The sequence below is a fragment of the Hypanus sabinus genome, chromosome 6, assembly GCF_030144855.1.
Source record: "Hypanus sabinus isolate sHypSab1 chromosome 6, sHypSab1.hap1, whole genome shotgun sequence".
Classification (NCBI taxonomy): Eukaryota; Metazoa; Chordata; class Chondrichthyes; order Myliobatiformes; family Dasyatidae; genus Hypanus; species Hypanus sabinus.
The window spans coordinates 20,270,649-20,286,009 of NC_082711.1; the positions used below are offsets into that span (position 1 = coordinate 20,270,649).

General features: G+C 40.0%; 1 protein-coding gene across 3 annotated transcripts in view; it reads right to left on the bottom strand.

The window, feature by feature from the left end:
* Window positions 1-15,361, bottom strand: part of kmt2ca (lysine (K)-specific methyltransferase 2Ca) — a 479,075-nt gene that overhangs the window by 55,854 nt on the left and 407,860 nt on the right. For all 3 annotated transcript variants that reach the window (XM_059971838.1, XM_059971840.1, XM_059971839.1), the window contains 2 exons: window positions 14,195-14,529; window positions 11,978-13,818 (listed from right to left, as the gene is read on the bottom strand). In XM_059971838.1, coding sequence (XP_059827821.1) covers window positions 11,978-13,818; window positions 14,195-14,529 — 2,176 coding nt within the window. The remainder of the gene's footprint in view (window positions 1-11,977; window positions 13,819-14,194; window positions 14,530-15,361) is intronic.

Genomic DNA, 15,361 nt, shown 5'->3' on the forward strand with positions numbered 1-15,361 from the left:
TCAGGTCAGACATTAAGTCCAGACCTTTTTGGTTCCCTACAACATAGTATCTTGGTACATACGTAATACTTACATCAACACTGCTGTCCACTGCATGGAAATTAATTGCCATATTCCATGCATTACAATAGTGATTATTGAGTACTTAAAATGCTTTGGCACATCCTGATATCCTAAGCATTTCTTTAAAGCCAACACTAAAATACTGGTAAATGAAATTTAAAATAAAACTGAACAGAACGGTTTGAACATACAGAAAGACAAATCACTAGAATTACAAAATAGTTAAATCAGACCATAAGGGAAGCTGATGTTCATTTCTAAATGGATAAGTTAAAGAACACAGTTTTGGGTTGACTACCAACATGACTCTGTGAATAAGCTTAACCTTCAAACTGCAAAACAAAAACACAGATGCTCTAGAAATTGCGCAAAAAACTGAGTAATGCAATATCAAAACAAAAAGCAAACCTTGAATAGAAAAACTTTGATCTTGCCTGATGACTTTAAACAGGCCATTTCTCCAGCATTTTATATTTTAATTTCATATTTCTAGCACATACAATTTTTATTTTGATTTTCATTCAGCAGACAGTGGCTCTCTTCCTTAGGAAAGGATGGAGTTGGTGGTGGTTTGATGAGTTCATGGAGATTTTAAAAAGGGTGTATAGAAAGTTAAGTTTCCAGTCGCAAGACCAAACCTTAGGGCATAAATACATGAGTCACTAACAACTCCCAAGATGGAATTCAGAAACATTTTAAAAAAGGTTTTAATGAGCAATTGAGGTCAACTGCATTGACAAATGAGGAAGAGGGCAGTCAAATGAAAAAAAAAATTGGAGATGCTTCATGTTGGCCTAAGCTATATTCAACAATGATCAAATTTATTTTTAAAAAAACTATAACATGTTCTGAGCTTCATTTTGCTTGTGGCATGAAACTCTGTCTGAAGTACTGTAAATTAACCAGTTCTAATGTAAAAGTAGATATCAATGCTGCAGTCTTTAATAACACCATAAATTTCAGATTCTAGAACTTGCAATTTTCACTATAAACATCTTCCAAATGTAATCTTATAACAATATTCCACTAATGAAATCAATGTGATAGATACTAAGTAATTCACAAGTATATGTAATTCAAATGTGTGATTTGACTGATTATATACAACTAGAACGCCATGAAAAACATTTCTTTTCCATTTTCTCAAAGGATGTGTTTATAACCTGTCTTGAGTGTGTGAAAACATAAAGAAACACAAATTATCATTAGTCATTACTTTTTATATCCTTGTATATTTATCTGAACAGGTTCTAAACCAGTATGTGCCAGGCTCCAGCGTGGAAGAAATGCCGACCACCGACTGAAAGTTATGGCATTGGCTTAGTGTGGCATAGAAACAAAGTGTATTTGGTTTTAGCTGGATTTTGGAACTTCCCTCCAATAATAATCTTACAGACAGAAATAGGGATGCTGGTTGATTGGCATCTTTGAACTTGATCCAATAAGCCTAGTACTATCCAGATCACAGACCCCAGCTGGCTTGAACTCATTACCAAAATACAAGTTCAAATACTAGTTTGAACATAAGTTCTATAATGACTGTATGTAAAAATCACAGTATTACAGTACCCAGACAAATAATGTCTATTGCAGGAGGGGACTGATGTGGCAATATCCCATGAACACTGCACCCTCAATATTTCCTGCCAAATCAAACTCAATCCTGACTAGAGTGAATAACTCCTGACAACCTTTGCAATATCATCTATAAAAATGTTCAGTACATTCTTAAGTCAATGAGATTGAGAAATTAATGTGATAGATTAATGTGCTATCACATGCAAAAACAAAACAAACAAATTGGGATGTCTGGAATACCCTTGCAGCAAAACACACAAAATGCTGGAGGATCTCAGCAGGTCAGGCAGCATTTGTAGAAATGAATAGTCAGTGTTTCAGGCTGAGGCCATTCTTCAGGACTGTAAAGGAAGGGGGAAGATGCCAGAAGGGAGAAGGGAAAGAGGCTTCCTTGAAAGTGATAGGTAAAGCCAAGCAGGTGGGAAAGGCCAAGGAAAGGAGGAAGGGACCAGGAGGAAGTAATAGGCAAATGAGAAGCAGTAAAAAGTCAGAGCAGGGAATAGAGGAATGGGGGTGGGGGGGGGGGAGAGAGAAAGAATTTATTTATTGGAAGGTGACATTGATATTCATGTCATCAGGCTGGACAGATCAGGCAACCAAGACAGATTGTAAGTTGTTGCTCCTCCATCTTGAGGGTGACCTCATCTTGGCACAAGGGGAGACCATGGACCAACGTGTCAAGAGCACGAATGGGAAATCAGAATTAAAATGCATCCCGCTTGTGGTGGATAGTGCAGAGGTGCTCGATGAAGCAGTCCCACAATTTACGATTGGTCTCACCAATTTAGAGGAGGCTGTATTGGGAGCACTGGACACTATTTAGGATACTAATTCAGCATACAGCACTATGCCTGAGTGCGAGTTAAAGGGAAACAACAAAGAGAAAAAGATAAAGATAATAAGGTTGAAAGAGTGCAGAGAAAGTTTACAAGGATGTTGCCAGGACTTGAGAAGCTGAGTCACAGAGAAAGGTTGAATAGGTTAGGATGTTATTCCCTGGTGCATTGAAGAATGAGGGGAGATTTGACAAAAGTATATAAAATTAGGATGGGTATAGATAGAGTGAATACAAGCAGGCTTTTTCCACTGAGGCTAGGGCAGAAAAAAAACAAGAGGACATGGGTTAAGGGTGAAGGGGGAAAAGTTTAAAGGGAACATTAAAGGGGGGCTTCTTCACACAGAGAAGTGTGGGGAGCATGTAATGAGCAGCCAGATGAAGTGGTGAATGCGGGCTCACTTTTAACATTTAAGAAAAACTTGGACAGGTACATGGATGAGCATGGATGAGAGGGGTATGGAGGGATATGGTCCAGGTGCAGGTCAGTGGGACTAGGCAGGAAAATGGTTCGGCACAGCTAAGAAGGGCCAAAAGGCCTGTTTCTATGCTGTAATGTTCTACACTTCAGTCCTAATCAATATTTACTTCTGTCTTGAAGTCAGAATCTCAAACCTTAAAGAACGAAGTATTAAAGTTTATTTGTGATGAGTTCTAAGGCCAGGTAAGGCAGAATTAGGCTGGTCATCCATAAAAAGTAAAACTACACGACCACATCAGGAGGCGATGCTAGCCTTGAAGGTACATTACAGCCTAATTTGTCACTCCTTACAAGGATGAAGGCAAATTATATTGAATTATACAATGAATTGGCACATCTCAGAGCTGATTCACATCACAGAATTTACCAAAGAAATCTCAAAGAGTAACTGAATACCAAGTTGGCACATTGAACAGCCTAGAGTTGCCTATAGGGGCAAATGTTAATGATTAAGGGTTCAATTCAGTGTTTAATGCATGCCAGTGTCACCACAATAATATAGCAAATGTTTTAACCACATTGATATGAGCTTTCTATTAGACAAAACAAGTTAAATTCATGTCCTTCAGTAAATAACCCAGATTTACTGACACCGGGAGTCCACTGGTACTATAGCCATGTTATGTCTGTAGATAAGACAGATTATTAATCACACTGGGTCTTAACACTGGAGTGACACACACACAAATTAGAAACAACCTAGCACTGTTAATAAATTAAGCTAATGTAAATATTCAATTTTACTTTATTCTAAGAACAACTTCTGAGTTTAGAATTGTAATAATAACTTGAAAACTTGAAAGCCACTGATACATTGCCTTCACATAATTTTGTTTAGGTTGTAGCATTCTACATGAAGTGCAATAATTCTAAAAATTGAACAGGGTGGATTCCAGTTAATTGGGACCAGTACATCTTAGTCCAATTAAATGGCTCTCCCAATTAGCTGAAGTTTCATGGTAATAGTTAAAAAGGTATTAAAAAAAATACAAGCTACCATTTAACTGAGTAACAGATAAAAGTATTTAAAAAGGATTACAGAGCAAATTAGAACACTATCAATGCTACTACAGAAGTCTAAAAGTGTATATGAGGTCTTAATTGTTACTGACGGAGAAATTCAACCAGTCAACATATGAGCTGCAAAAGGTTAGACTGTAAATAAGCAATACCTGTACAAAATGGACGGATTACTCCCAAACCTGAGGGGGTCCAATCTCCTCATGAGCAGATTGGCTAGGGTTGTTTGGCTGAGGAATGGGAACCAGAGTGATAGTGCTGAAGATGAGGTAGTTGGTTTATAAACAAAGGCAATGTGTAGTGAGGCTCCTGGCAAGGAGAAGCTGATGACAGGGCAAAATTGCAGTCAGCAGGATGAGTTGCAACATAAAACGTGGACAAAATCGAAGAGGGTAAATACAGAACTTGTGTTATATTTGAATGTGCGTGGTACACGGAAAACGGTTGATGAACTTGTAGCACAATTACAGATCAGCAAGTATATTGTTGTAGGCATCACTGAATCATGGCTGAAAGAAGATGATAGCTGGGAGCTTAATCTCCAAGGATACACATTGTATTAAAATGATAAGAAGGAAGGCAGAAGGGGTGGCTTGGCTTTGTTAAAAAAAAATTAAATCATTAAAAAGGGTTAGAAGATGTTGAATCATTGTGGATAGAGCGAAGGAACTGCAAAGGTAAAGAAATCCTGATGGGAGTTGTATACGGACCACCAAACAGTAGTAAGGATAGGTCTGCAAATTACAGCGGGAGATAGAAAATGCATGTCAAAAGGGCAATGTTACAAGTCACAGGAGAATATGCAGGTAGACTGGGAAAATTAGGTTGGTGTGGGATTCCAACAAGAGGAATTTCTAGAATGGCTACAAGTTGGCCTTTTAGACCAGGTCATGGTTGAAGCCACTAGGGGATCAGCTATTCTGGATTGGATGCTGTGCAATTAACTGGAATTGATTAGAGAGCTTAAGGTAAAAGAACACTTTAGGGAGTGATCATATTTTGATTGAATGCACCATGAGTTTTGAGAAGGAAAAGCTAAAGTCAGATATATCAGTATTGTAGTGGAGAAAAGGAAATTACAGAGGCATGAGAGAGGAACTGGCCAGGATTGATTGGAAAAGAACACAGGCAGGGATGACAGCAGAGCACCAATGTCTGGAATTGCTGGAAGCAATTTGGAAGGCACAGGATATATACATCCCAAACAGGAAGAAAAATTCTAAAGACAAGATGACATAATCATGGCTAACAAGGGAAGTCAAAACCAACATAAAAGCCACATAGAAAGCATATAATAGAGCAGAAATTAGTAGGAGGTTAGATTAGGAAGCTTTTAAACACCAACAGAAGGCAACTAAAATATCTTTAGGAAGGTAAAGATGGAACATGAAACTAAGCTAGCCAATTATATTAAACAGGATACCAAAAGTTTCTTCAGATACATAAAATGTAAAAGAGAAGCAAGAGTGGATATCAGACCACTGGAAAACTTTGCGTAAGAGGTAGTAATGGGGGACAAGGAAATGACTGACAAACTGAATAAGTATCTTGTATCAGTCTTCGTGGAAAACACCAGCAGTATGGTGGAAGTTCCAGGTATCGGGGGGGTCATGAAGTGTGTGAAGTTACCATTACTAGGGAGACGGTTCTCCTGTACAGATGGTGTACACCCCAAGGTTCTGAAAGAGGTGGCCAAAGAGGCATTAGTAATGCTCTTTCAAGAATCATTAAGATTCTGGAGTGGATCGGAAGACTAAAAGGCAGAAGGCAAAGAGTGAGAATAAAGGGAATCTTTTCTGATTGGCTACCGGTGACTAGTGGTGTTCCGTGGGGGTCTGTGTTAGGATTGGTTCCCTTTACATTACATGTCAATAATTTGGATGATGGAATTGATGGCTTTGTTGCAAAGTTTGCAGACAATACAAAGATAGGTAATATGAAGACAGGTGAAGGGGCAGGAAGTTTTGATGATATAGGGAGGCAACATAAGGATTTAAGACAGATTAGGAGAATGGGCAAAGACATGCCAGAATACAGTGCTGGGAAGTCTTTGGTCATGCACTTTGGCAGAAGAAATGAAAAGGTTGGCTATTTTCTAAATGGAGAGAAAATACAAAAAGCTGAGGCGCAAATGGATTTGGGATTCCCTAAAGGTTAATTTGCAGGTTGAGTCTGTGACAAGGAAGGCAAATGCAATGCTAGCATTCATTTCTAGAGGACAAGAATATAAAAGCAAGGATGTAATGTTGAGACTTCATAATGCAATGGTGACATCTCACTTGTGTTGTGAGCAGTTTTGTGTCCTTTCTCTTGGAAAGGATGTGCTGAAACTGGAGAGGGTTCAAAGGAGGGTCATGAAAATGAAACCAGGATTACACAGTGTGTCATATGAAGAGCATTTGATGGCTCTAGGCCTGTATTCACTGGAATTTCGAAGACTGAGGGATGTCCTATTGAAACCTATTAAAAGGTGAAAGGCATTAATAGAGTGGATGTGTGAAGATGGTTGGTGTGTCTAAGACCAGAGGACAGTGCCGCAGAATAGAGGGATGTCCTTTTAGAATGGAGATAAGAAATTTCTTTAGCCACAGAATGGTGAATCTATGGAATTCTTTGCCACAGGCAGCTGTCAAGGCCAAGTCTTTATGCACATTTAAGGCAGAGGTTGATAGACTGGGGTTGAGAGCAAAAATGGATCAGCTTTGATAAAATGGTGGAGCAGACTCAATGGGCCAAATGGCCTAATTCTGCTCCTATATCTTATGGTCTAAAATTAGCGTAGACACCTAGTATAGACAATGGGCTGCTTTCATACAATGCTATCGACTACTGTATCCTCCAAATCTTCATTTTTATTATAACATTCAAAATGGATGCCACTCCTTCAAATTCTTTGTAGTTCTTAACTTGATGAAGTAGTGAAATTGTTTCATTTTCACTCCTGGCTGTTTCTGGCATTTCCTAGACTGAATGCTTACAACTGCAGTGAGAAAAACAGCTTTGATTTGTCTTATTGTTAGTTTCTTGCCATCTGTGACAAAAAAATCACTGCTTTTTGCATGTAACTGCTGCAATTTAAAACCCTGTTCACTCTAAGCATGGTGCAGTGTCTAATGGTCACACAACTGTACACGTCTGACACGGGTTAGAAACTGTTTGACAACAGTCTCCTCCCCCAATTAAGTATCCCAAATAAATGAAGGGAATCCTGGCTACTTTTGTGATTAGTCTTTGTTCTTTAAGAATTGTCTCAAATAACCAGTTGTCCCAATTAACCAAATTCCTTTGCAATTGCATAACTGTAAAATCTGAAGTGAAAATAGGAAATGCTAAAACACTCATCAGGTCAGGCAGCATAGTAAAATGACACAAACCTTAATCCTTTTTCTTTTACTATAGATTTTGCTTAAAGTTCCAGCACGTTTTACATTTTTATGCCCTTCATGTTAATATATAGTTTTAGACCATAAGACCATTAAGACCATAAGGCATAAGAGCAGAATTAAGCCATGTGGCCCATCAAGTGTGCTCCACCATTCAATCATGGCTGATCCATTTTTCTACCTCCTCCTCAACCCCAGTTCCTGGCCTTCTCCCTGTAACACGATGCCATGTCCAATCAAGAACCTATCAATCTCTGCCTTAGAAACACCCAATGACCTGGCCTCCACATCTGGCAACTAATACCACAAATTTACCACCCTTTGGCTAAAGAAATTTCTCCGTATCTGTTTTGAAAGGCTGCTCTTCTATCCTGAGACTCTGCCCTCTTGTCCTAGACTCTCCCACCATGGGAAATATCTTTACCATATCTGCTTTGTCTAGGCCTTTCAACAGTCAAAGGTTTCAATAAGATCCCCCCCTCATCCTTCTGAATTCCAGGGAGTGCAAACCCAGAGCCATCAAACGTTCCTCATATGATAGATAGCCCTTTCATTCCTGGAATCATTCTTGTAAACCTCCTCTAGACCCTCTCCAATGCAAGCACATCTTTTCTAATATGGGCCCAAAACTGTTCACCATACTCAAAGTGAGGCCTCACCAGTGCCTTATAAAGCCTCAGCATCAGATCCTTGATCTTGTATTCTAGACCTCTTGAAATGAATGCTAACATGGCATTTGCCTTCCTCACCACCAACTCAACCTGCAAGTTAATCTTCAGGGTGTTCTTCACAAGGACTCCCAAGGCCCTCTGCATCTCAGATGCCTGGATTTTCTCCCCATTTAGAAAACAGTCCGCATGTTTATTTCCACTACCAAAATGCATGACCATGCATTTTCCAACATTGCATTTCACTTGCCACTGTCTTGCCCATTCTCCTATTCTGCATCCTACCTGTTTCCTCAACACTACCTGCCCCTCCACCAATCTTTGTATCAGACTTGGCAACAAAGCCACCTATTCCATCATCTAAGTTGTTTATACATAGCATAAAAAGAAATGGTCCCAACACCAACCCCTGCGGAACACCACTGGTCACTGGCAACCAACCAGAAAAGGATCGTTTTATTCCCACTCACTGCCTCCTACCAATCAGCCAATACTCTAACCGTGTAGGTAACTTCCCTGTAATACCATGGGCTCTGAACTTGGTAAGCAGCCTCGTGTGGCACTGTGACGAGATCTGAAGGATTATTCTAAAGTGGACTGCTCCTTTAACAAGAGAGAGAGGGAGCGAACAGCTTGTGTGCTATTTCAGCAGCAAGGAGAGAGAAAGTCTGTGAGTTGCTTGGAAAATGGAAAGCGAAGCTATATGATGGGCAGTTGGTGCTCCGCACTGGTGAGATATATACAAGGTCGACTGGATTTTTAATCAGACACACAAGAGATATACAACGCCAGAAGCAAGGACGACACTGGCGAGCTTTGTGTGCCCATGACAAGGGTGGGGTTTTTGCTCACAGTGTGGACAAGTTGATTTGATTGGGGAAATTCCCTTTCGATTTGTGTGAGTGGATTAACAGCAAAAATGGATCTTGAGGAATTTCTGGCAGGGCCAGACCCTGTGGCTTTAAAGAGAGCTAAAAAGGCTGATTTGTGGGAAGACAAACCAACTCTCTACCCCTCTCTCCAACTCTACTCAAATCAGATTCCAGAACTGAACTGATTACTTGCTATACCACCATAAGACTGTATCACCTAACCACCTGAGCTGGGAAGCTTGGGAACTTTATAATATACGCATATACTCTGCTAATTTGTTTACCTTAACTTGTTTGTTATTACTTTATTCACGTAGTTACTAATAAAATAGAGTTTATAACGGAAGACTCAGACTCCAGGTGTGTCTATTTCTGCTGGTTCTTTTTAACCCGTTAGGGGGTACGTAACAGGCACCTTGTCAAAAGGCCTTCTGAAAGTCCAAATATACAACATCCACAGCATCCCCTTTATCTATCCCTACTTGTAATCTCAAAGAATTCCAACTGGTTCATTAGGCAGGATTTTCCTGAAGGAAACCATGCTGACTTTGTACTATTTTGCTCTGTGTCACCAAGTACTCCATCACCTCATCCTTAACAATTGACTCTAACATCTTCCCAACCACTGAGGTCAGGCTAACTGGTCTATAATTTCTTTTCTGTTGCCTACTTCCTTTCTTAAAAAGTGGAGTAACATTTGCAATTTTCCAGTCCTCTGGCACCATGCCAGAGTCCAATGATTTTTGAAAGATCAGTTCTAATGCCTCCACCATCTCTAACACTACCTCTTTCAGAACCCTCAGGTGCAGTTCATCTGGTCCGTGTGACTTATGTACCTTTAGGTCTTTCAGCTTTTTGAGCACCTTCTCTCCTGTAACAGTAACTGCACCCAATTCTCTTCCTTCACACACTACAGTAACAGGCATACTGCTCCCATCTTCCACAGTGAAGACTGATGCAAAATACTCATTTAGTTCAGCAGCCATCTCCTTGTTCCCCATTATTATTTCTGCTGCCTCATTTTCTAGCGGTCCTATATCCACTCTCATTTCTCTTTAATTTTTAACAGAGTTGAAAAAACTTTTACTATCCACTTTGGTATTATTTGCTAGCTTGCTTTCATATTTCATCTTTTTCCTTCTAATGATTCTTTTAGCTACTCTCGCAGTTTAAAAAAAATTCCCAAACCTCTATCTTCCCACTAATTTCTGCTTTGTTGTATGCCCTCTTTTGTTTGATTTTCCTTGTCAGCCATGGTTGTACTATTTTACTACTTGAGTATTTCTTCAGTTTTAGAATAGACATGTCCTGTGCCTTCCTCATTTTTCCCAGAAACGCTTATTTTTAGAAGAAGCTTCTCACATTATTTGATAAATATAGCATAAATAATAATAAATGAACAAAAGATGGAGGTAGATGAAGAAGCAGAATATTAAGGCACATTTACACTCAGAAGCCAAGTGACTACTGAATGTATTTCTCTATGTTCGTAGTCTGCTACTGTAATCTATACACTTCAAGTTTGATGTGTTGTGCATTCAGAGATGCTCTTCTGCACAGCACTGTCATAGCATGTTATTTGAATTACGTAATACATGGCCTCCTCTATTGCCATGATGAGGCTAAACTCAGGTTGGAGGAGAAACACCTCATCTACTGTCTGGGTAGCCTCCAGCCTGGTGGTATGAACATTGAATTCTCCAATTTCCGGTAATTCCCTCCCCCTTCCCCTATCCCAGGTCCCTATCTGACCCTCTCCCCTTTCAACTTTCTGCTTCTTTATCTCTATGGTTCTTTCATGCTTATCCCCTCCCCCTCCCCCCTTTATCTTTCCTCTGATTGGTTTTCCACCTGGTGGCTCTAGATCCTACCCCCCTCCCCTATCTCTATTACTGGGCTTCGGCCCTCTCTTTCCCCCTCATTCCCGATGAAGGGTCTCGGCCCGAAACGTTGGCTACTCTTTTCTCACGGATGCTGCCTGACCTGCTGAGTTCTTCCAGCGTTGTGTACATATTATTTGAGTTACTGTTACCTTCCTGTCAGCTTGAACTAGTCTGGCTATTCTCTCTCACTAACAAAGCATTTTTGCCCGTAGAACTGCCGCTCACTCGATTTTTTTTTGTTTTTCCCACCATTCTCTATAAACTCTGGAGACTGCTGTACATGAAAATCCCAGGAGATCAGCAGTTTCAGAGATACTCAAAACAACTGGCCTGGCATCAATCATTCCACAGTCAAAAGCACTTTGATCAGCTTTCTTCACCTTCTGATGTTTGGTCTGAACAACAATTGAACCTTTTGAAAATATCTGTATCCTTTTATGTATCGAGTTGCTGCCGCATGATTGGCTGATCAGATATTTCTATTAACATGTAGGTGTATAGTTGTACCTAATAAAGTGGCCACTGAGTGCCAGTAATGTTGAAGACGAGCACTCATCTCAAGTAAGACCCCCTTACCAATATACAAATAAAAGTCCTCACAGGTAACATCAACCCCAATATTTTCAGGTTCAAGGATATGCCAATGTATTCAGTTTCCAAAAAGACTATTCCATTCAGCTCATTTAGTTTTCCTCAGCTAATTTAGTGTAATTCACTGTGTGAATCACACAAAACATTTAAGTCTCTTATATTTATTCTGGTTTTAAATCCTTCCTGCCCTGAAAATATAAATTACAAATTTTAAAATAGAACCTTGGCTAAATGCTACCTTCTGTTCTCAACTTGAGGATAATTTAATTGCATGGGTAAATTACTGGGTTAAAGCTCCAGGTCAGTTAAAAGAGATTTACAAGAGCCATTCTAGATTTGCTGAATTAAAATTGTGTCGATTGAGTGAACAGACTGAGTTTATTCTCCATCTAGCACAGAAGGCTCAAGAGTTTAAAATCATAGAGTTTACCATTCTGTACATAAAAGCCTCTTTTAGACTTTTCCCCAGCAGCCAAACAAAAAGATCAGAACTTTGTGTATCTACTTAATATTGAAGGATCAATGCAAAATTGTTAAACATACTTATTGCTTTCCAATTTGGATTATGGCAAACAGAGAACAATATGTTTTTCTCAAACTCACCAACGTTAGGAAAGAAGGAATCAGTAGATCGATGTCGTATCATCGCCTGCATTTGACGCTGCTGTTGCTGCTCCTGCCTTTCCTGCTCCAAAAGGTCCTGTAAAAGAAGGGGTTGCTCTTCCAAAAGGAGGGGCCTCTCACGTTGACCCTGAGAACCCATCGTCTGAGGAAGCATAATTTGCTGTGTGTTTGCTTGATTACTAGGTCCTGGCTGATTGGTTAGTGCCACATTTTGACTCGGAGTTTGCCCTGTTGGATAATTCTGGTTGGGTGGTTGAACTTGAAAAAAGGTCTGGTTTCCAGAAGGTCCTTGTGAAAAACTACATTTTAACCTTTGCCCCATTTGCAAGTTTGTATTTATTGGGTTCTCAGCCATCTGTCCTGGAGAAACTGCCATCTTGGGAGACTGTGGGACACCTGTTTCTGGATGTGGCTGGGGTGATGGCACAACTTTGGAAGGTGAGCTCAAAGACGCAAGACCAGAATTAGCTGGCTTCTCAGTTAACAAATTTGAGAGGGCCGGAATAGAATGGCTCAGATGACGTGAATTGCTTCCGAGTGAAATGGAAGTTGGGGTAGAAGACTGAGAGTCACTGAAACTTGAGTTAGCTCCCATTAATTCTTGATTACCATCAACTCTTTCTTCTTCCTTTGTGATTTCCAGTTCACCACCAATACAAGAGTCAGAAGTGGGAGCACTATCTGTTATTGTATCTTTCGCCTCAGACTTGGCTGTACTCGTACTGTAAGGAACTTCATGATTTCCATCACTGGTAACAGTTTCTGATTTTAGAGAACTTTTTGATTCATTAGGACTACTATCAGCGGGTCCTTCAGATGGCAATACGGCTTCTTCTTTTGCAGGGAACCTACCAGGCTGATCTCCTGCTTTGGCTTCCTCATCACCTTTTGCTTCTTCTTTACGCTTATGCTCATCTAGTTTAACATCTATTGGATCATTCAGCTCCAGTTCTTCATTAAACATATCCTTCTTGTCACCCAGATCAAGCTCAGGGTCTGTGTAAGCAATGAGATCAAACTCCCCTGATTTTAACAGATCATCCAAATGTGGGTCATTTGTTTCTATATTGTCTAAATTATCTAAATCTGGATCACCTTTTCCATCTACTGGATCCAAATTTAAATTTTCCAAGTCTTCATCATCCAAGTCTTTAACTTCTAGATCTCTCACTCCATCAAGGTCCTTAACATCAAGATCTTTCACTGAAGGATCATCAGCATCAAGTTTCTCCACCATACCCTCTCCATGCGCAGATGAACTGGTGGATAATGAGACAGCTGATGAAAAGGCCTGACTTGGAGGAGGATTGCTTAAGGAACGTGAAAGGGGTACCACTGGATGGTTTATACGCATTGGCTGCTGTTGATGTTGATTAAGCTGATCCATGTTATTACAATTTTCCATCTGATTATGTATATTTTGTTGGTTTGACATGGAGTCTAATGATTTTGGTCCTTGACTTGATGGGAAGGCACCCTGTCCAGGCATAACCTCTCCAGGTCTTTGCGACTGGATGGTTGGATCTAAGCCACTAGCTGATGGGAAAGGAAGCCGTGGCCCACTCTCTGGTACTCTATGTCGAAGTTCAATGAATGGTTGACCCAAGATATTGTGCTGCGGCATTTGCATTCCCTGAGGAGGAAAGTGTTGTGGAATAATCACTCCATTGTTCACCTGTGGATTGTTTAAAGACCTGGTAAAATCCACAGATAACGATCTCCTTAGCTGTTGTCGAAGACCTGGACCATGCATATGATGTTGCCCAAGAAAGTGTTCCTGACCTGCAAATGGTCTCTGTCCACTTCCCGGAAAAGAATACCTAGGACAAAGGAAAAGATTTAATATAAAATAACACTTCACTCAGAGAATGCATTAGAGTGTTTCTGTGATAAATACTTCGAGACAAATATTTATATCTACTAAGATAGCAATATTGTAGGAATAACACCAAGATGCAGTACATTTCTGCAATTATATGTAATGACATTGATTTAACTGTATCAAGCTCTAGATTTTCAAATCCCATGTTAACAGTAATTTCGGAAATGATTCAGATCAAGTTGATCTTCAAAATTCCATATTAGTGTAACAGTTGTTTTCTGGGAACTAACTGACATGCAATCAAATTAACTTGTAATGTACCCAAGATTCTGAATAAGAAGAAAATTGATATAAAACTTGTTAGGGAAAAGTACCTTGGACCATGAGGTCTCATGACCATCCTTGTGGCATCTCCAGAAAACTGAGGTCTGTTAAATTGACCATCAGTTAAGAGACGTCGCCTTGGTTCATTTGTAAAAGGGTCCGAAAACCTTTGACCTGCTTGAGCTGCAAGTGGAATTCTCACAATGCCAGGGTATGGTGGAGGTGGTCTTCCAAATAATTCACTGGGACTCTTTTGATCTTCCTGTGGCCAGTGCCTAAGTGGTGCTGCTGCAGAGGTCATTGCCTGTTCTTGCAGGCCCTTTTCCTGTCGAACTGCATTCTTCTGCTGTTGCTGTCGGAGAATCAGTTCCCGTAATCTCAGTCTCTGTAATAAATTATAATGGTCCTTACTCACAATGTTTTAATTCTTCTTTGACAAAGAACAAATATATAACTTGTGGTCGATGACCACAAAGTTCTTATAAATTATGTTAAACAGCTCAAGCTAAGATATACAAGGAATAAATTCACCATCATGTTGGGAACAGAATTTTAAAGTCAAATGTGTTTCAAATATCAAATTACATTTCTTAATAGGAGCTTTAAGGCAACATAGCAATAAGACCTAGACAAACATATACCAAAACATTTCTAAAGCCTTATAGTTTCTAGGAGTATCAAATCAATGGGAACAGATGAAGCATTATGGCATGAGAAATTCTGTTTTCATGAAGCATGTTGCAGGTATTTCTTTTGCACTGAGTGCTGCATTAATATTCTATTCATCTTTCTGGCTACAAAATATGGGATTCCATATAACACTGTGTTACCAATGTGCCACAACTCTGAGGGGCTGAAGGGTACAAAGTAGCCCCCTCCTTTTTGAGAATCGCAAGATCGCTATTAATTCGGGTCTGGGACCCAGGAAATGAGAGAGAATCCTCAAGGTTTTGGAATGTGTCCTGGCCTCAGTGAGACAAAGCCACGGATAACAGCCATTGTCTCTTGGAGAAGGAATTGTGTATTGAGTACTGTACTATTCATTGAAGCCCTCAGGGGATGACCAGAGTGGGCTGGTTGAGGGATTGCATCATCCCAACCTGATTGACATCAGAGACCCCGTGAGTAAGGATAAAAGAGGGTCTGGGGAACAACCCCTTTAGACGCACCAGGAGAAACGCTAGAAATCCCGTGACAGCGTTTAATAGCGACAGCCG